Raw genomic sequence first — 21,992 nt, 5'->3', positions numbered from 1 at the left:
TTTGTGCTTTCAGCTGAGCAAAATGTTCTGGTGATTCTACTTCTTCTAGTTGATTCTTCAGAGTCAGAGAAATTCACAATCAGTCTATGACAACAGTACAGGAACCTTTCGTTAGAAAATCCAAGAGTCACTGATGACATCAACTCGAAAGTGCTATTTATTTTATTACCCATTACGAATCAGCCATCTCCTGATTTATCTTTTGCGGTTTTCTACGTTTTGAATTGATATCAATTCTTAGAATAAAATGCAGCACCTGCATCTAAAATATAATTTATTTTTCTTGAGACATGTCTTTCAAGCAGAAGAAAGGTAATGGGCACACAGACCTTGATTGTCTTCTTACAAAACAAGACAGCATCCACATTTCAATACTGCAGCACATGAAATAATTTCTCAATTCCCACTGTGTCATAGCTTAAATGACTTACTGATTAAAATATGAGTAACAATAATTCTGGAGCTGAATGAAGTTCTCAAGCCAAAAGGTAACATTAAGCAATGTTTTACTTTAAATTTAATGTCATGTAGGGTCACTAAAAACAAAATGTAAGGGATAAATGTAAGTGCATAAAACAGAGATAATACCAATTTCCATGAATACAACTTTTATTATCCAAAATCATCTTAGAAGGACATTTTCTAATATACCCATTTTCTAGATAATAAGATTAACCATTTGATGGAAATATTTCCAATTGTATCACCTCCTTCCTTGACTTTTTCCTCATCAATTTAGGGCCTGGGTTGTAGGCACTGTGGCTCTTTGGGATAGTTAAATGGTTGCAATTTGGCTGAGACTGCCCCTGCCTTAAATGGCCCAGGCTATAGGGCTTGCCAAATGGCTTTGGTTTGCAACCTCTTCCTTTGATATCCACTGAAGAATACATATCCTACCCTCTTGAATGCACGCTTCTATCTGCTATTGCTTATTGGGAGCATAACAGATTAAGTTCTAAGGTCCTTCCAGTTGCAAAAGCCATTGATCAACCCTGTGAGGCACTATGAGAGATTGGAGATTACTGAGGAATCTCTTCCAATAACATATGATATATAAAGGTAATTGTGATTCTATGAAGAATGAATAAAAATTGAAAACAAAACCAATCTTGTTTAAACTATTAAATGAAATTTTAAAAAATAATGGAGTGGGCAGATGTATTGCCTATCAAATTAAAATTCAGGGAACATGTGTCAGTTATCAGCTTCATAAGTATGATCTATAAGGTTGAATTAACTAAAGGTCTAACGCTAAACTAAGTGAGATATTACTGAGTTACTAAATGTAGATGAATGGCTTCCTTTTTCCTTTAAAGATGGAAGAATCCCAGAAGTATGCCTAAATCAGAAGCAGAAGACTCATGTTCTAATGACAAATCTGATCATCACCCTGAGTTCCACAAAGCTATAGAATATTGTAGTAGAAAGTAGATCAGCATGTGAGTGGAGAGATTTAGGAGTACAGATCTCTATGTATTTCCAGCTCTGTCACCAACTGGTAACACGACTTTGGGCAGAAACTGTCTTACTGATTCTATTCCCTTATTTATAATATAAAGGAGCATAACTAGGTAAGTTCTAAAGTCCTTCTAGCTCCAAAAGGCATGATTACCCCTGTGAGGCACTGTGAAAAACCGGAGATTATGAAGATGAATCTCTTCCAATAATATGATATATAAAGGTGATTGGGATTCTATGAGGAATTAAATGAAGACTATAAGTGCACGATCAAAAGAAAAACTGTAACAGAACCTACAAATCAACTTATAAATAATTCGCTCTAGGTTATAAAATCTGAAAAATACTAGAATGATTATTCTTGTCATAACTGATGCCACTAATATAATTTTTAAAACCTGAGAGCCTGAGTACTTACCTCTTTCAAATTATGGTGTGTGTGTGTGTGTGTGTGTGTGTGTGTGTGTGTGTGTGTGTGTGTGTGTGTGTGTGTGTGTGTGTGTGTGTGTGTGTGTGTGTGTGTGTGTGTGTGTGTGTCTTCCTGAGTCAACACGAATACCTTTAAAAAATTCTAGAACTTTGGGCCAGGCGTGGTGGCTCATGCCTATAATGCCAGCACTTTGGGAGGCCAAGGCGGGCGGATCATGAGGTCAAGAGATCAAGACCATCCTGGCCAACATGGTGAAACCCCATCTCTACCAAAAATACAAAAATTAGCTGAGTGTGGTGGCACGCGCCTGTAGCCCCAGCTACTCTGGAGGCTGAGGCAGAAGAATCGCTTTAACCTGGGAGGCAGAGGTTGCAGTGAGCCAAGATGTCACCACTGCATTCCAGCCTGGGCAACACAGCAAGACTCCGTCTCAAACAAACAAAAATTCTAGAACTTTGATTAAATTATATTTTTCGGGTCTATCAGTTGAAGTGGAATTGGACTGTGGATTTATCTGCTGAGAAACCTGTTAGATGTTTACTTGGGTACTGACACAATTAACTCTACTTTTGGGACCACAGCCAACTGTAACATCTATGGTGGTGATGAAAACAAAAAACTCTGGCCAGGCGTGGTGGCTCACGACTGTAATCCCAACACTTTGGGAGGCTGAGACAGGTGGATCACTTGAGGTCAGGAGTTCAAGACCAGTCTGGCCAACATGGTGAAACCCTGTTTCTACTAAAAACATAAAAAAATTAGCCAGGCATGGTGGCAGGCGCCTGTAATCCCAGCTACTTGGGAGGCAGAAGAATTGCTTGAACCTGGGAGGTGGAGGTTGCAGTGAGCTGAGATCGCGCCACTGCACTCCTCCAGCCTGGGCGACAGAGTGAGACACGGTTTCAAAAAAAAAAAAAAGAAAAGAAAAGACAAAACTTTGTTAGACTTGATGTCAAGATCAGTGGGATCAAGGAAAAATTAAGTCTAGGGGATTCAAGCATCTTGAACCCATGATCTATAAATTGTAAATGCCAAGGATCTCTTAAAATAAAGACCTTTCTCATGATAAAGGCACAACCCAATAATATAGTTAGGGTTCATCTGCATCTCTCCTCTTCAACTTGATCCAGATGCCATTACTTGGACGAAGAATCAACTGTCCTTCTAGACCAAGTTCTTCTCTTTTCTGGTTGGATTCTATCCAAAAGTGCCTCAGGATGCATGAAAGAATGGTCTTTTCTTCCATCACAGCAAACTTTTGACCTTCAAATTAATGTAGATACCATTGCTTTAGTTATAGATTTACCCCAAATGTGAGAAACAAGAGGTCCTATCATAGGAAGCAAGCCATTTTACATTTTCACAGTAGGCGGAAGGAGAATCAGAATGGTTTGGGACACTTGTTAAAAATGAAGAGTCTTGAGTTTCCCTCCCTGATCCCACCTTGCATATCTATAGCTGGGGAGGACCAGGGAATTTGTACTCCAGCTGATCCAGATAAATCCTGAGCTCATTCAAGCTTGATACTCACTACTCTAGATTATGTCTTAGTGGGTCTTTAATTTACTATGGATTCACCACAAAAGCTTCAGATTCACCCGTTTCATTCTGGCCTCATTTTACCAATGTCTGCATTTACATAAATGACAAAATGCTAGGGATACTAAAACCAAAAGGGTTTATAATGCAGGGCGGTGATGTGCATTCATTTTGCTTAAGTACTTTAGCTGGCCATATGGCAAGCATTTTCTGTTTTGATTTGCAAAATGAAATTCTTAAAAGCAATAAACACAAAAATTAGGTTAACCATAGTAATCATAAATAAAGTTTTTACCACAGTAAGTTATATTGTACTGTAATTAAAACTCTACAACATTTTGAAACTCTACCATGAAACTAATTATGTTTTATGTTATGGGTAATTGTGCCTCTCTCCAAATTCTAAGCCCCCCCGCACCTTAGACTACGACTGTATTTGGAGACAGGTTATCGAAAGAGGTCAGTAAGTATAAGTGAGGTCAGTGGAGTCTGAGGGGAGAGAAGATCAGGACACAGACCCACAGAGAGGAAAGACCAAGTGAAGACATGAGGAGAAAATGGCATCTAGAAGCCATGGAGAGAGGCCTCAGGAGAAACCAGCCCTGCCAACACCTTGATCTTGAACTTCCAGCCTCCAGAACTGTGAGAAGATAAATTTCTGCTGTTTAAGGCACCCAGTTTGTGGTATTTTGCTACGGAAGCCCATGTAGGCTAATATACTAATATACCTTTTGACCGTAATATTTTAAAACTACAAAGCACAGTAAGTGAGGGAAAAAAGAAACCAGCTATTTTTTTAAGGCTGTTGCATATGGGCAATGTCACATCACATCTCAAAGAAATCACTGTGAGAAACCCATTATCAAGTGGGCCTGAAAGGTCAAACCAATTCAGATGGATACAAACCTATACAGTTCCTGGGGCCAGCAGAGAAGGGCACGTAGGCATATGGATGGCGCCCTTGTGCATTCTCGGGGAAGAACCGCTCAGGCTGGAACTCCTCGGGGTTGGGGAAGTATCTCGGATCTCTGTGCAATGCATAGGGAATGATGACGGCTTCAGTGCCTTTCAGAACTCTGTAACCCGCTGTCAAGAAGTAGTCAATACGTTATGAGACCGGAGCAAGACAGACATTCGAAGTTTCCCCCTCCCTTCTACTTTAGGTATAGCATACTTACCCACTTCACAATCTTCACTAACACTACGGGCAAATAAAGGAACAGAAGGAAAAAGGCGAAGGGTCTCCTTAATAACACATTCCAGATACCGAAGTTTCTTCAGGTCTTCTACGGTAGCGGGACGGTCAGACTTCCCTGATGAAAGCAAGCAGATAAGATGACCTGAAAGAACGGTAGGGGCCGGGGGTGCAGATATCAAAAAAGAACAGGTGGATCAAGGCATGGGATGCTAAATACCTGTCAAATACCCACCAAAGAAGAACAAGTGGATCAAGGTACTGGATGCTAAATACCCATCAAATACCCTTCAAAGAAGAACATATGGATCAAGGTACTGGATGCTAAATACCCATCAAATACCCATCAAAGAAGAACACGTGGATCAAGGCAGGGCATGCTAAATACCCATCAAATGCCCATCAAAGAAGAACATGTGGATCAAGGCAGGGGATGCTAAATACCCATCAAATACTCTTCAAAGAAGAACACATGGATCAAGGTACTGAATGCTAAATACCCATCAAATACCCATCAAAGAAGAACACGTGGATCAAGGTACTGAATGCTAAATACCCATCAAATACCCATCAAAGAAGAACACGTGGATCAAGGTACTGGATACTAAATACTCATCAAATACCCATCAAAGAAGAACATGTGGATCAAGGTACTGGATGCTAAATACCCATCAAAGAAGAACATGTGGATCAAGGCAGGGGATGCTAAATACCCATCAAATACCCATCAAAGGAGAACACGTGGATCAAGGCAGGGGATGCTAAACACCCATCAAAGAAGAACATGTGGATTAAGGCAGGGGATGCTAAATACCCACAGCTAAAGTAGAATTTCTAACATTATGCATAATCAAAATAAAAAGGACAATATGCCAAGTAAAATAAACAGACACTAAGGGTCACATATTGTACAAATCCATGTATAGGAAGTACTCGGAATGGGTAAATCCATAGAGACAGAAAGTAAATCAGAGGCTGCCAGGGCCGGGGGGAAGGAAGAATCACTGGGACTGCTTAATCGTACCAGGTTTCCTTTCGAGGTGCTGAAAATGTTCTGGAATTAGGTAGACGTAACTATCGTACAACATAGTGAAGGTACTAAATGCTGCTGAAATGTACATTTTAAAATGGTAGATTTTACGTTATGTGACATTTACCTCAGTAAAAAAAAAAATAATAACATAAGGAATTAATACTCGCAACTCACTACACAAAGATTAGTTGCTCAAATTTTTTTTCTTTTTTTGGAGACGGAGTCTTGCTCTGTCGCCCAGGCTGGAGTGCAGTGGCGTGATCTCTGCTCACTGCAAGCTCCACCCCTCGGGTTCACGCCATTCTCCTGCCTCAGCCTCCCGAGTAGCTGGGACTAAAGGCGCCCGCCACCATGCCCGGCTAATTTTTTTCTATTTTTAGTAGAGACGGGATTTCACCATGTTAGCCAGGATGGTCTCTATCTCCTGACCTCGTGATCCACCCACCTTGGCCTCCCAAAGTGCTGGGATTACAGGCGTGAGCCACCGAACCCGGCCTAGTTGCTCAAAAATTTTAGAACTAGGATTGGGGGTAGAAGAAAAAGTGAAGCACAATAAGCAGAAAACACGAGAAGCACAGAGCAAAGACTCTAGTAATGATGACTGTGTCACTCATTCTGCAAGACCAAAAAGCTTTGTGAAACTGGCAATGAGCTAAATATTGTAGGGGATACAAAAGATTGGAGCCTATTCCAAAAGAACTTGTGAGCTTTTGGAAGACCAAATTTACCCACTCAAGGCAATATATGCAAAACTAAAATCAGTGTAAAGAAAATAAAATGATGACAAAAATGTTGCCAAAAGTGTTAGATGGTGTCCATTCTGCAAAATAAAAGCTTGACTCTTAATATGAAATTCCAGTCCTGGCACAATCTGCACACAAAACTGCTTTTCCATCCTCATCTCCCAGTGAATGAGAGATGAGTTCTCGCAGTCTCTCACTCTCCACTATTGCCCTCCAGATCAGAAACCTTTCTACTTCTGTGCCGTTGCTCATCGGCTTCCTCTTTCTAGAATGCCTTCTCTCTCCTGCTTTATTCCTTTAGTTTTCCTTCCCCGCTTCTCGCTATAAAACTGCATCAGATACCACTTGTTGCTTGGTTAACTCAATTTTATTCCTTTTCACCTTGCAGCTATTGGGAGCCATGTAACACGTGATTTTTAAAAAGGATAAAATTGATGGAAGCCCCTTTGTGGCAGACTGATAATGGGCCCCAAAATATCAGGTCTTAATCTCTGCAATCTGTAAATGTTACCCTATTTGGAAGAAGAGAACTCTTGGTAGATTTGATTAAATTAAAGATCTTACAGTGGGTAGACTATCCAGGTGGGCCCTGAACGCCCTCACAAGTACGTCACAAGTATGCTTGTGAGAGAAAGACACACATGCACACACACACCACACATGCATGCACGTGCGTGCACACACACACACCCAGAGAAAAGAGAAGGCGATGCAGAGACTGCCAGAGATGGCAGCGATGTGGCTGTCAGCCAAGAAACGCTGGCAGCCACCGGAAGCTGAAGAGGCGAGGAGTGGATTTTTCCCAGTGGGGCACAGCCCTGCCTACATGGTGACGTGGGCTCAATGACACTGATCTTTGACTCGGGTGTCCAGAACCGTGAAGGAACAGACGTCGCTGCTGTGAACCTCCCCGTCTGTGGATTTGTCACAGCAGCAGCCACAGGACACCAACACACCTGGCACCCCCACCTCCCCTGTCTTCCTGCCTTGAAGATGAACGTGATGCTTGGAATGCCAATCATGAGGACAAAAGCCAAGACGGTAGAGATGGCAGGGAGCAAAAGGGCAAGTCTGGGATCCTGGACATCCTACTGGCAGGACCTTTCCTCCAGGTTGCTTGCTGTGTAATAGAAATGTATCTCCTGGTAGCTTAATCCACCTTTTCTCTCCTTTGTGGTGAGATGCAATCTGCGAAACAGCTTTCCTGTACCTTTCTGAATAGTTTCACCAGCTCCTCCTTTCTCCCAAATAGCACCTTCTTCACTCAAATGCACACCCATGACTCAAAGCTTCTGTTTCACCTGGGAAGCAGTGAGACCCCTGAGGACAGCAGCACGCATCAGTGCACCCCAGCATCTAACCTTGAGCACAGCAGCACACATCAGTGCACCCCAGCATCCGGCCCAGTATAGCCACTTGCCAGGCGACTGGCAGAGGCCTGTGAGTGAATGGACGAGGCCTTGCAAAGGGGATGGTACTGGAAATGATCCCATGGGGGAGCCTTCCTGCTCATTACAGTGTTGAAACACAGTGACATCTCTGCAGGGGACTTAGTACCACAATATAACCAGTGAAGGGGCCAAACATACCTAACACGTCATCCAATTCATGATCCACTTTTTTCTGGACTTCTGGGTTAGAACCCAACAAGTATAAGGACCAGTTTATGGCAGCTGCAGTTGTGTCGTGCCCCTACAAATGGAGAAAACAATAGCTTAAAAAGCAGAGTTAATGCTGCGATGATTAGCAGTGACCAGAAACCTCTTTTGAATTGTCTCTGGATCTGATGACTGCACTGTGACTGCAGGACATAAGAAATGAATTCTGTGCAGCACCTTGCCTCGGTGATAAACAGGGAAATAAACCCTGAAAAGCGGAGGTTCGTGCCTAGAGATGGCAGTTCCACGCCGCATGGTGTTGCACGCTGGTGGGACGTGCCTGTGCTGTGTTAATAAAGGCGGCGTTCCATGGGCACGAGGTGAGCTGGGCCTTTGTGAATAGAACGAAGTCTGATTTTCACGAGCCTGCTTGTCAGGGCTGTACTTCTCTGCCTTCCCCTATCTGTCAGGTGGGCCTCACCTGTTGATGACGGGCACCAGGGGGTAGAAGTGTGGTTCTAAGTCACATCCTCTGCATTAAAAATTGACAACAACCTCATTTCATACTTGCTGAGTTTTAGGCAAAATACTAAGCACTCTGCAGAAACTGAATTAATCTGCACAAAAACTCCATGAAAGACTCATTACTGTTATTTACAATTCAGAGATTAAAAACTGAGGCCAAAGATGTGGTTAAATAACTTCTCCTGTGCTGAACAACTTAGTGGGAAGCAGAGGCAGAAACTGGGCCTGCGGCGCGTCTGACGACAAAGCCAGCTAAGCCCACGCCATTCCCTCCACACCCTGCGCAGTAAGGACGCTCCACCTCCGCCTCTTACGCCCGCGCGACGCCTCCACCTCCGCCTCTTACGCCCGCGCGACGCCTCCGCCTCCACCTCCGCCTCTTACGCCCGCGCGACGCCTCCACCTCCGCCTCTTACGCCCGCGCGACGCCTCCACCTCCGCCTCTTACGCCCGCGCGACGCCTCCACCTCCGCCTCTTACGCCCGCGCGACGCCTCCACCTCCGCCTCTTACGCCCGCGCGACGCCTCCACCTCCGCCTCTTACGCCCGCGCGTCGTCTCCACCTCCGCCTCTTACGCCCGCGCGACGCCTCCACCTCCGCCTCTTACGCCCGCGCGACGTCTCCACCTCCGCCTCTTACACTAGTGTAACGTCTTGGGCAACCGTCTTCCCCACCCATTTGATATTTCAGGCCCTGGCCTCTTATCTACCTCCTCATCTCCCTAGCACATTTCCATATGCAAAAGTGGTGAGTTCTTCAGAAAAAAAAAATGTATCTGGAAAATCAATAACAGTAATCTACCTCTCTGAGTGAAACTTTGAGGACAAAAAGAAAAAACAAATTATTTCCTCTATCAAAGATCTCACTTTTCCATTTTTCCTATGTGGCACAAGTGATCTTTCTAATATTTCATTCTCTGTGCAGAAATCTTCAAAGTACTTGTTTTATAAAACAGCTGCTAAAATGAATTACTTGGGGCTTATTCTGCAATTCTTAAAAGACACAGCCTACAGCTCCTGAGGTCGGCGCCTCTGCATTTTCCTAGCACTTGCAGTTACAAAACCTACTCGGAACTCCAGATGAGCTCTGGCCCGTTGTGCTCAGTTGTCTACTAAGTACGGAAGGAAGTATTCTGGCTAAACAATTTTAATAGCTTTCCTTGAATTTATGAGCGGAAGCCTGATCCAAATGCATAAGAGGAGTCTGCTGAACTTCCGATTTCATTTCATCTGCCAACCTCAGAAAGCAAGATAAGGCAAACGTAAAGCACCCAGGCACACTGGTGGAGCAGGGGAGGACGCCTACTTTTAGCTCACAGCTGGAACCTGGGCAGTTGCAGCCTGCACCGGCCTGTGGAGGAGGCCACAGTATCACACTCACACCTGCTATGCCTCCCTCTCAATGCAAAGAAGAAAAGAATTAGAATGTCAAGGAATGTTAGAGTTGGAAGAAAAATCATTAGTCTGGTTCTGGTTGTTTTCGTGAGATTGAGAGGTTCCTGGTAGGAGATGGATGTGCACATGTGTGTACCTGTGTGCATGGGGGTGTGTGCACATAGGCATGTGTGTACGTGGATATGTACATGTGTTTGTGTGTACATTTGTGCTTATGTACACGAGTGTATATAGCTGTGTGCATTTGTGTGTGCATGTATGTATAAATATGCATCTATGTATGTGTATGTGTATATACACGTGTGTATGTAGGTGTGTACATGTGTTTTTGTATGTGTGATTATTTGCATAAATGTACATGAATGTGTGCCTCTGTGGGGGGTGGTGTGTGCATGTATGTGTATGCATGCATGTGTGCATGTGGGTATATATATATGTGCATGCGTGTGTATGTGCATGAGTATCTGGGTGTGTGTGTATATTTGTGTGTGAGTGTATGTATGCACGTGTGTGCATGTGGATATACACGTTTGTGTATGTGTACATGTATGTGCGTATGTGCATGAGTGTATGTAGGTGTGTGCATGTGTTTGTGTATGTGTGTATATGTGAATGTATGTGGGTATATACATGTGTCTGTGCATGTGTATGTGCATGAGCATGTGTGTGTGTGTAGGTGTGTGCATGTGTGTGTGTTTGTGCATGGTTTACATGAGTGCATGTGTGTGTGTGTGTGTACATGGGCAAAGTGAAGATGTGAGGTCTCTCTACTCCAACATCAAATAGTAACACCCGGTATGTGCTGCATATTTATGGGCCAATCACGATTCTCTGAGCACCTTTACAAATCTAATCATCATAACTATTCCATGAGGCTTGTGCTATTAAAATAAGACTATTCAGGCCTAGAATGGCTAGGTGAGGTGCTTGAGGTCATGGTTCCAGCATGTTAGCTGGGATTTGGTCTTAGAGCCCACACACTTAACACCTCTCTACTTTTCAGCTAATTTAGATGTCCATTTTCTGCTTAAGATTTATTTTCAGTCAAGTTTTCTGTTTAAAAAAATTTAAAACCACCAATGTAGTCCATCTCTCGCTTTACACATAGGAAAATTGTGACAGAACTCTGAAATGATCAGAACTATCTTATTTGGCTAATCAGCACAGAGCCTGAACTGGAAGTCGGATCTAAAGACCCTTCCCACAGCTTTCTCCTACCGTGTCGTGGAGCCTCACACCAGAGTGCAGGAGCACTGGCACTGCTGCCAGAGGCTGCCGCAGAGCAGCTCACACGTCGGTGGCAGGCAAAGCCATTAAAAACTCAGGTGCCTTTCACTCTGCTCCATGTGGATGATATTACTACATGGCTTCTAAAAACCATGTTTTATTTATTTTGCAATCCGCATATAGAGAAAGTCCCTCTTTGTAGTATTTAATATTTAGGCTATCTTGGTAAAACGTACTTCACATATATATGTATAAATTTGAGATCAGAGATCTCTTTAGAATCATGAACTGGCTGATTCTCTGTTGGAGGGCTCTTACTGTCCTCTTTAGGTAGAGCAGCTCTTCTGCTTGGGAACACTCTGACAAATCTTAGGTTTTCTTGAGGAAAAACAAATGTGTCTACTGCTGTGCCCAGCACTAGTCAAAATCGTTTTCTGAAGAAGGAAGTTGAGCTGGTACTTAATCAGTTTCTTAAATTTTGTGATTTCTAATTAAAATATAATGAATCTTCTTTAGTTATAGTAAACTACTTTAAAATTTAAGTTTTAAAAAATAATGCTAAAGATTCTAACAATAACTGAAATTCGTTTAATGATATCTGAACATAACAATATACAATACCTCAAACATGAAGGTGTCAACTTCTTCTCGAATATCTTCATGGCTTAGCCTGTTCCCTTCATCATCAGTCACACTTAAAAGCAAGTCAAGAAAGGCCCTGCGTTTATTTTTGGAGGGGGCAGAGCCCCTGCCAACACCTCTACAGTCTTCATCAGCATTCATTTCATTGGCCCGTTCAGCGATGACCTGTATGATTTGAATGATAATCACATGCTTGTGTTTGGACTTGGATGCACCCTAGTAACACATTTTCTTATAAAATATGCTAGTTTCTTTCATTTATTTTTATTAAATCTTTCTATTTCGACATTTCGACAACATAGGCTCTTGTGAAAATACAGTAAGCCTCATTAATATTTCAGGGATTATCTGGTGAAACTTTTAAAAACAAATTTAATGTCACGCAAATTCCTAATTTTCAAGTGCTATTTTTGCAGTCTTTCCAACACAAGAATAGAATCATAGTCTACCAGATAGTACCCTAGAGATTTGATTGTGCTAATGAGAAAAAGTTTAAGTGGTAGAGTGAATGCAATCATTATACAATAGTCTAATTATAGACTTAATTACATGTTGTAGAGGAGAAAAGAAACAGCAAGCAGATTAGTGAATTCACCCTCTATGCTTTCGATTTCTGCTGCCTGAAATGCTTTCCTCAGAGGCCTGCATGGCTGCCCCTGCCTTCTTGCAGATCTCTGCTCATTGTCACATGATCAGAGAGACCTCCCTCATCCCTCATCATTGTCACATGATCAGAGAGACCTCCCTCATCCCTCATCATTGTCACATGATCAGAGAGACCTCCCTCATCCCTCATCATTGTCACATGATCAGAGAGACCTCCCTCATCCCTCATCATTGTCACATGATCAGAGAGACCTCCCTCATCCCTCATCATTGTCACATGATCAGAGAGACCTCCCTCATCCCTCATCATTGTCACATGATCAGAGAGACCTCCCTCATCCCTGCCACCCCCGTCCCTAGCACTGTGACGCTTCCTAACAATGCTTTTTCTCCATTTCCCTTGCCACCTGACACTATGTGATACTTCTGTCATACTTATTATTATATGTGATATTATACTTACGTTATACTTCTTATTTAGCATCTTTCTCTTCCAACTCAAACACTGCCATGCTTGTGCATGTCTTTGTTCATTGATACATTTCCAACCTCTAGAGCACTGCTTGACATTTAACAAATACTAGATATTTCTTGGATGGATAAAAGAATGAAGGCCAATACACTTAATTTGGTTGTACATTTCAACCTTCTTTTCCTACCAGGTAATTGACCAAACCTGCTACTAAGTGGCCTGAATAGATTCTAAGCAATTTGAGGGCAAAACACCATGTCTTTTTTTATTCTTGGTGGAATTCCTAGAGCCCAGGCCTCAGTAGGCAATTCTCAATGTTTATTCAATGAATAAAATTGTCCATTCAGTCTGGAATTCATTTAATTATTTCTATTAAATATTAATGCACAAAATGTAAGGAAAAATATAATTATGAAATATAACCTGCTGGCTATTCTCCTGTAACCAGGTGATCACACTCCACTGTGGCCAGCTCAGCCAACATCGCATTCATGGAACATCTACTGATTTATTCATCATTTGCTCTCTTGGGGGTAGGGTGTACTTCACCACAAGGACATAATTCCAATAGATTTTAACCAAAATTTACAGCAAAGAAAGGACATATTTAAACAGGCAGTTTTTTCAATACACTGAAATTATAATTTGATGTATATTTTCAATTAAATCTTGCTTTTTCAAAACACATTATTAAGACAAAGATTGACATCCTGTATACAAAACAGCATCACTATCTTCTGGTTATTTTTGAATTGGAAATAGAATACTAATATCTAGTTAATTTTAATGTTTTCCATGTTAAGATACTGCTATCAATGTCCTCTGCCTTTGAAAATGACTGCCGAATCCAAACATTTTCCAGAAAACTCCAATACACAGATCTTTGTTCCTTTATTCTTTTACACAGCACCGTGTTTGTTAATAAGTGTTCATAGCTCATATCACATGTTGTAATTATGTGTTGATAGATCACCTCTCCTACTAGAATAACTTCCTTTCAGGTACGGACCATATACACGTCCTACTCATTACTACATTTCCAACATTTGATATGGTGGTTAGCACTTAGCGAGTACTTAATTAATATTTGTTGACTACATAATTTAAGTATACATTTTTATACTTAATTTAAGTATAATACATAATTTAAGTATAATTTTTTATACTAAATTTTTTTTTCTATTATTATTCAACTTTTGTTTTCTGAGACATAGGCTCCATAGTCCTACACCGGGTATGTTAACAAAACATCAACATCATGGACTTACCAAAAGTTCTGGAAAGGAACGGTGGGGATGGTTGCACAATATCGTGAATGCACTTAATACCACCAAACTGTACAGTTAAAATGGTTATAAGGGAAATTTTATGTTACATCTATTTTACCACAATTTTAAAAGTCAGGGACTTACATTGTTGGTAAAAGTATGTAGGATCTTAAGGCTCTTTTTGTGTTCCCATCCTTCTTTAAACATAAGGTACCAGAGATCAAGCCAAAGCCAGGGCATCTTTATTCTTTGAAATATCATCTCACTCATTCTATAAATGGGAGAAAAATACATCAGCTGTTGTATCAGAAATGTGTATTTCTTGAGCACTTCTTTAGTACCTGGCCTTGATGAAGGCCATCGTGGGAATGACGATGATTGTCTTAGAGGCTACTAAGAGCTCCATGTTTTATGCTCAACAGTGAAGGCATGGGCTATTATGCATCCCATGAAGCCTCAGAAAATGATGGGTTCTTTAAAGGAATGAAGAATTCATTATAAAACATCCTTACTAGATAGCCATTTGGTCTCTGCTTCTGTTTCTCCAGGGCGAGTTTCCCACTCTGCCTAGAGCCTCTGTACTAGAGGGTGAGATGAAGTCAGCCTCTTTTTAAGGTCCATCATTGGTTTGACCACTCCTCTGGTGTGACAGAAGACAACTGGCTGCCCTCTTCTACAATCAAGGGCTCTCTAAGTACCCATCTGTCACTTGGCTGTCCCAGCACCTCCCTTTCATGTCCAGCCATAGAGCAGAAAGACCCCTATGTGATCTCCTGCAGGACCAGCTTGGGTGCCGGTTCTTCAGAAAGACCTTTCCTGGCCTCTCAGTCTGCAGGACACTTTCTTGTTTTGCTCTCTGATATCAATTTGATCTTTTCTTCCTAATCAATTATTACAATTCATGAATTTCTTTGTCCGATGCCTGTCTCCTGTGTTATTCTGTTTTCTGTACTACTACAAAACCAGTCAGTACCCTGTGCAGTGATTGGAAGATCACAGATGCTTAATAAATATTGGTTAAAATGAAGTGAAATGAGCAGGAGACTTAAATGTACTCAGCTCAGTGCCCTTCTCTGTACTTCATCAAATCAAGTCCTTGCCCTGCCTCTTAACAGATGAATAACTGCAAGCAGTTTTAGGATAAAATTGACTGTTTCAATGACTAAAACAATACCTACTTGGTGCAGAAAATAAGGGAAGAAGAATAACAACAAAAGGAAAGCACAAGAATGAGAAACACATACACGAGACAATGAGAACCACTGCTAACATTTTGTTATAGTATCTGCTAGTCTTTTTCTATGAATAACTTTTAAATATAACAATTATCATAGTACAGAAAACTGTTTATATCTTTCTCTTCTCAGCATCATAATGTAAGCATCATTATGTACAATATAATGTAATCTCAATGTTAGAGAATAATCATTTTAAATTACTGCATAATCCAGATGTGCCATAATTTATATAACCTTTACTCTACTGCTTAACCACATGCTTACATGATGAGGTTAACTTCTAGTTTAATGTTTAATTTTGAAACCATAAAAAGATACACCACAGAAATTGTCAGCAATAATTTTTAAAGCCCAAATCAATAATAATTTTTAAAATAACTGAAAGGACTCCATTTACCTATAAACTGCACGGACATACTCGGAATCATCATTACTTTGAGCACCGATATTCTTCCCCATAGCTGTTTCTATAAAATATGGGTGAGAAGCAACCATTCAATTCATGCACGTGAGTTATCTCGTGTTTATTTTGCAGTGGCAGACACTAAAGACGTACATCCTGCTTTGTCCTTGTATATTTCAGAATTCTTCTTCCTCCCTTTACCCTCTTCTCTTGTACGGTCCACTTCTACTCCCTGTTCCTGTTCTTCCTTCCCTTCGCTTCCCTGGGCAGTTGCTCCGTGCCTGCCCCACTCACAGCCCTGGGCGTGGCTGCTGCTCCTCAGAAGGCCAACGCAGCCATAGAACTGCGCTGAAGAGCCCATCACCCTTTCCCGTCCCCCCATTTGCCTTCCCGGTGGAGTGTGATTTCCTATTTAGGCCATTTTCTCTTTATGCCATAAATTTAGAAACAGAGCGATGAGACTCACCACAGATGATATCTAAGGCACAAAGAGTGATGTAAAAAAAGCAGTTAAAAGCTTCTTGGTTAACGTGTTTTTCCAGTTTCTTAACCAATATATTTGCTTGTTCATTCATGATATCTAAGAAATCTTCCAGAATGGTAAAATGGAAAGTGGGTGTTAACATCTTTCTCCTGGAGCGCCATTTGTTTCCAGTACTAGAAATAAAATATGTGGTTACAAAAAATATATATACAGAGAGAGAGAGAAAGAGAAAAGTAACATCCAAAACGATTAAAGCATAAATATAGCAAGTCAACAAAATTCTCCTGAAACAGCTTCATCTACAGGTTCTCAAATGCTTTTGGCAGAATGACAAAGATATACACATAACTATAAAATATTCATCTATAGTTACAAAATACGAGTATTTTGGACATTCTTCTATAAATGTTTAAAATAGCATTCATAAAATTGAAAAATTTAAGAATTTTTCTCAATTTCTAAGTTCCGAGTTTCTAATAATAAATTTGTTTCCCCTTCCATCAATACCTCAGTCCTCAGATGATCCTCGCGCTCCAAGGTTCTACCTTCATCTCTCCCCTCTCCAGTTCTCCACAGTCCCTACTGGGCTCCTGCCTTGCTCTTGTGGGGCCCTCTCTCAGAGGATGGAGCCCTGTTTCTAGATACCAGCTCACTGTACTTCTCTCGGGCTGACCATCTTTTTGATTGGATTTTCAAGATTTCCCTGCTCCAGACACTCCTTTGCTTTCCTGTGTCCTCCATCCCATCCACTCTCGTCCATCAGGACCTCCTGAGTCTTCCTGAACACTGGCGACAGTTGCTGTTGAATACCACAGCTGAAGACAACTGTTCACCTGGACTCTTGGCCTCTCGGCAGGCAAAGGCCAGCTGCCAGCTGGACCTTCCTTTCCAGCCTTTCTCCTCCTTTCTGAGAGCAGAGTCCTGCTACAGAAAAAGCTACCCTGTGTTAATTCTTGAAATAACAAGTTGCATGTAGAAGTAACCATTTCTATAGACAGCTTTACAAAGGTACACTGGCATACCTTGTAAGAAGTCCTAGGCCAAGCCATGGTTCTAAAAACTTGTACATAGAGGATTTGTCAATTTGCTTTGAACTAGTTAAAATTACCTTAGGAAGAGAAAAACATACTTTAGAGACATACAGACATCAAACAACCTTCCTGTAATTATAGGAATACTGGCTAGAATACAGCTAGTTTTTCGGACATTCATAACATTTATTTTCTCCGTGGTTCATTTTCAGTCCTGTGCCTCAAAGACATTCAATTAGAGTTTTGAACACAAAACTGGCATTCAGTCTTGGAGACTCAATGGAGTTGGGAGAAAGAAAGATGTCCCAGATGATTCTCTGGTTCCTGCCATAAACCAGGAACCAAGTGGAGTTATTTAAAGTGGGGAGGGGGACAGTGAGGTCCGAATCTGGAGGAGGTGAATCTGGAGGGTGAGCACATCTGGGGAGATGGAAATCATGGGTGTATTTTCAGGTGTTGTTAACTTTGAGGCATTCAGGTTGCTGTGGTCTGAAAGCAAATGAGACAGCCAAGATAAGGCCTGAGCTGGAGATGCCTGTTTTGAGTGTCCCCAGCATAGAGGCAGCAATGGAAGCCGTGAGTATGATCGGATCACCCAGAGTCCACGTGAAGTGGGAGGAGGGATGGGGTCTAGGGCTGAGCACAGGGTGCTCACCAGGCTTCTTGCTCAAGTCCCCTACTCTGGACAGATCTCCATCTGCATCCACCACACCAACTTCTATTAACACTAGGCCAGCAGTGGCAGAAATCCTGTCTGCCCTTCTCGCTGTCTTCTCTGAGCCAGGATTCTGGAGAAGCATGAGAAACTCCAGCATTTTCACCATAATTAGAAAGACACGTCCTGGCACTACTTCCTAGGAAATTCAGTCTTTAATTTTGGTCAATGAAGAGAAGCTCTGTTTACCCCATCTTTGTTTCCTGACCCAAATCCTTTTCTCACCATACTACAAGATGATTTCCCCAGACCTTTCAACAAGTAAAAAGACTACAGCTTTTTGGAGGACTAATTTCAATAGCATGGGTTTGTAATATTTATCCCATAAATATCAAATTTGCATTGTCTTTTAAATTTGGACTAAGTTTATCATTGATATGAGACCCTGAGCAACTTGAGGGAAACATATTTTATTAGTCATGTATTTTTGAAGTCTTAAAATAGTGTCTGGTGGATAACAAGTGCTCGCCTTGCAGAATAATTTATTTATGTTTCTAAAAAACGATATCCTTTCAAAAAAAGAATAAATATAATGGGACCTGATAGCAGTTGTGCACTTATATCTGGAGAATGCTAATCTCCCAGGATTCAGGCTACACCTGGAAAGCATTAAATTGCACTTATATAGTCTAAAATACTTAATGGAATGTTTTTCGCACTGAAATGGTTGAGATATAAGGACACATTATATCGATTCTGATGAAATTCTCACACTGTCAGATACACAGTACAATACTGATCATATTCACACGTACCCACCTCCACATTTTCTGCATTATAAAGGGCCACCATGGGTACCGGCCCAACCCAGAGCTTCAGCAGCGGCATGTGGCGGTATTCCTCTGTGTACTCAATGATCTGCTGAAAAAATTCTGGGGAAGAACATCAAATTTTAAATTCAATCAAAATGAGAAAGTTGTGACCAGTATTGGACAAATGTTTGTTTTCTCATTTTGATAAATATACTAATTCTGTAATGTGTTACTGTTAGAGGAAGGCAGGTTAGAGAGCATGTGTGAACTGCCTGAAATATTGCAACTTTTCTGTAAGTCTAGTTTTTTTCAAAATAGTATTTGCCACAGCAAATAAACACACATAATGCATGTTAGCTATTAGAGAATAATAATTATTAGGTTTTGATGTCCCAGAATGGGCATTCTTTCTAACGACTGCCCAGTATCACAGAGCTAGTAAACGGTGGACCTGGCTTGTACCGAGACTCCAGAACTTCACCACACACTACGCTGCTTCCAAATATCTCTCAGATGAAGCAGTTGTCAATATTGCTATGAAAGGAGCTGGGTGAAATCACCAGTGTCAGTCATCCTGCGTCATGCAAATATACTGCCTGCCCTAGTCTGGTCTGGTCTGACAGAGGGGACAGGGAGGTCCCAATCTGTGGTTCTAAGGCACCAGGGCCAACAGCTGGGAGTAGCTGGGGAAGGCAGACATTGTCACAGTGGACTGGAAAATGCTAGATTAGAGTTTAGAGGCCAGTTGGAAGCCAACTGCAATCTTCAAGGTGAAATGGCTGAGGCCAGCGTTTGGACATTAGCCGCAAAATGAAAGGCAACACCTCTTGTATGCGAAAGACAAGATTCTTGAGAACAACAACTGTATCTTAGAATATTCTGATATCCCCAACTTTGTTGAGGTCAACACTGGGCACAAAGCAGGGCCTTAATAAATGCTTCATTGACAACTAAAGAACTTATTCTAACCAACTTCTAGACAGTGATCTAGAAACTTTGCATGCAATAAATTTAATCCTTAAAGTAACTCTGTAATACAGTCACTTTAACAAGAAAAGGAGAAAAAAGAAAAACCCTCTAAGTTAAAGAGTTTTAAATAATTTCTCAAACAACTTGGATATAGTGTTGGAAACTGAACAGTGGTTTTCCTGATGCCAAAATCCAGGATTCATTGGTGGAATAAAAAGTCCCGTAAAAGACAGTATTCATCGTTGTTTTCACTCTGAAAGTGACTGCAAGGAGAATTACTTTAAATACTCCAATCAGCTCTCAGGTTGTTTTGAAACAGGTCTTATTCACTAGAGATTTTAATTACTGGAATCTCCAAAAGAATATGATGAGACTTCAGTATATTACTTTCCAGGGGTAAGGGATAGGGGAAAATCTGTATTTTTGTACAATTATTTTTTAATACCATAAAGCCTTAGGACAAAAGGGGTGGTTAGCTCTGCTTTTAGAATTAAATTAACTGAGATGATTTTTACCGTGTGATTTTCATATCTGTGTTGGATTACTTGTTACATCAGTCATGATGATATTTGGTTGGCAAACAGTTCGCTTGATATTTTTCTGTCAAAGTATTTTAATATTTTGGTAAACACTCTTCCATGAGGCCTCATCTTGTGAAGTTGAAATGACAGCATTATTTTTATTAGAGAAAACAAGTGAAAATGAGAAAAAGTCCTTCAAGCTTTGGAGTTAGTTAATGCTCAGCCTGTAAAACGATTACTAACAAATAATCCCAGAGGAAACTGGGTTCTGGTCTGGGCCAATTTTAAAATATGCCATTTGGGGCAAATCTTTTCAGTTCTGGGTACCTCAGCTTAATCCCTGATGAGAATAAAACGCTGAGATCGAGTTCGCCCTCCCTGACGGGGGGTTGTAAATACCAGGTACTTTTGAGAGCTTTCTAACTTAATGTGATTTTTTTCCATCAATAAAATGTCCATCTCTGTTTTAAAACATGATTTTAATTAAAAAATTAACTCTTTAATAAACAAGGCGTTTGAAACCCTCCAAAGAAGTCTGCCTGAAGGCCCTGCCGTCTCTTAATTGTTATTATGTAATATCCTTTAAAGGGCTAAAGTGTGAAGGTCAAGCGGGAACTGCAGTAGCAGTCAAGTCTTGTGATGCCGGGAGGAAGCGTCCAATGAATCAATCTCTAGTCTCTTATTTTCCAAAGTGGCAGCGAGAGGAGGGCGGCTCTAAGCGTTAAGGTGTTGGCCAGTTTAAAACCGCTTTGTGCTCCCAGGGAGCTTCTGTTCCTAAGGCTTCCCAAGCCACGGCAGCAGGAAAAGGCAGGGCTTTGAGAGCTGAGCAGCGGTGAGGTGGGAAAAGACCGAGGGCAGGGGTTTGGAAATACCGCATCCTGTGCTACACACAAAGAAAATGCTCACTTTGGGATGGGCACTAGCAGTGCTGGCGGGTGCCAAGGGGCAACGAATAGAACTGGGAGTGCATTCTCCACAGGGTGACAGGCTCCGCCCTCCTGCGGCCAGCGCCACAAGCAGCGGGTTCCTGGCCGATCCGAGGGTGGGGACGGGGCTACGGACCCCGCTGCGCTCCAGGAGGGGCGCCGGCCCTTACCTCGCCCGTCCCGCTTCATCAGCAGCGCGTGGCCCACCAGTGGGTAGGCGCGGGCCACCGTGGGGATGGGCCGCATCTGCTGCCATTTCCGCGCGTAGCTCGCCACCCTCTGCAGCAGGCTCAGGACCAGACTGGCGCCGGCCAGGGACACGGCACTCGCCGCGCCCCACAGCAGCAGCTTCTGCCACACGAGCCCCAGCCAGAGCCCCGCCATCGCCCTGGCTGGCGGCCGCGAGGTCCACTCCGGGCAAGTGCGGCCCGCGGGGGCGTGGTGCGAGGCGGTGCCGGCCGCACACCGCCCACTTCCCCGCGCGGACCTGGCGCGCTCCCCGCTGCCGGGTCGCCCGGTCTCCGGAACCACGTTTCCCGCCTGGGCGGCGGCCAGGGAGGGCGCCACGGGGCTGTTCCTGCGCCCGGCCCCGCCTACGCAGCACCGCGGCCTCCACGCGCCAGCCGAAAGCGAAAGACCGGAAAACGGTTTCCGGGCCCCAGGCCGTAGTGATTGCACGGGAGGCCCGGAGGCTGGGCCGGGAGGAGGCCGGCGACACTTCCGGCCGCCTCGGGATGGGGGATCGGGGGCGTCGGAACGGTCACCGCGGCAGCCCAGCGCGCCCGGCGGGGCTGGTCTGCGGGTCCTCCGAGGCCGCTCTGA

The 21,992-nt window shown here is 42.6% G+C and overlaps 2 protein-coding genes across 2 annotated transcripts in view; both read right to left on the bottom strand.

The window, feature by feature from the left end:
• The window catches only part of KLKB1 (kallikrein B1), a 48,994-nt gene extending 44,368 nt beyond the window's left edge, over positions 1-4,626 (bottom strand). The window contains 2 exon segments of the mRNA NM_001132515.1: positions 4,334-4,513; positions 4,606-4,626. The gene's annotated coding sequence lies outside the window, so the exon portion shown is untranslated.
• Positions 592-21,566, bottom strand: CYP4V2 (cytochrome P450, family 4, subfamily V, polypeptide 2). The gene is given in 12 exon segments (NM_001131773.1): positions 592-1,923; positions 1,998-3,151; positions 4,334-4,513; positions 4,606-4,740; positions 7,988-8,090; positions 11,765-11,950; positions 14,276-14,402; positions 15,767-15,836; positions 16,239-16,429; positions 17,279-17,364; positions 18,762-18,874; positions 21,341-21,566. Coding segments are annotated over 11 exon segments (1,578 nt in total). The 5' UTR covers positions 21,555-21,566; the 3' UTR covers positions 592-1,923; positions 1,998-2,978.
• Positions 21,567-21,992: the final 426 nt, after the last annotated feature.

This window comes from Pongo abelii, chromosome 3 (assembly GCF_028885655.2).
Source record: "Pongo abelii isolate AG06213 chromosome 3, NHGRI_mPonAbe1-v2.0_pri, whole genome shotgun sequence".
Classification (NCBI taxonomy): domain Eukaryota; kingdom Metazoa; phylum Chordata; class Mammalia; order Primates; family Hominidae; genus Pongo; species Pongo abelii.
This window is presented reverse-complemented; position numbering and strand designations above follow the sequence as displayed.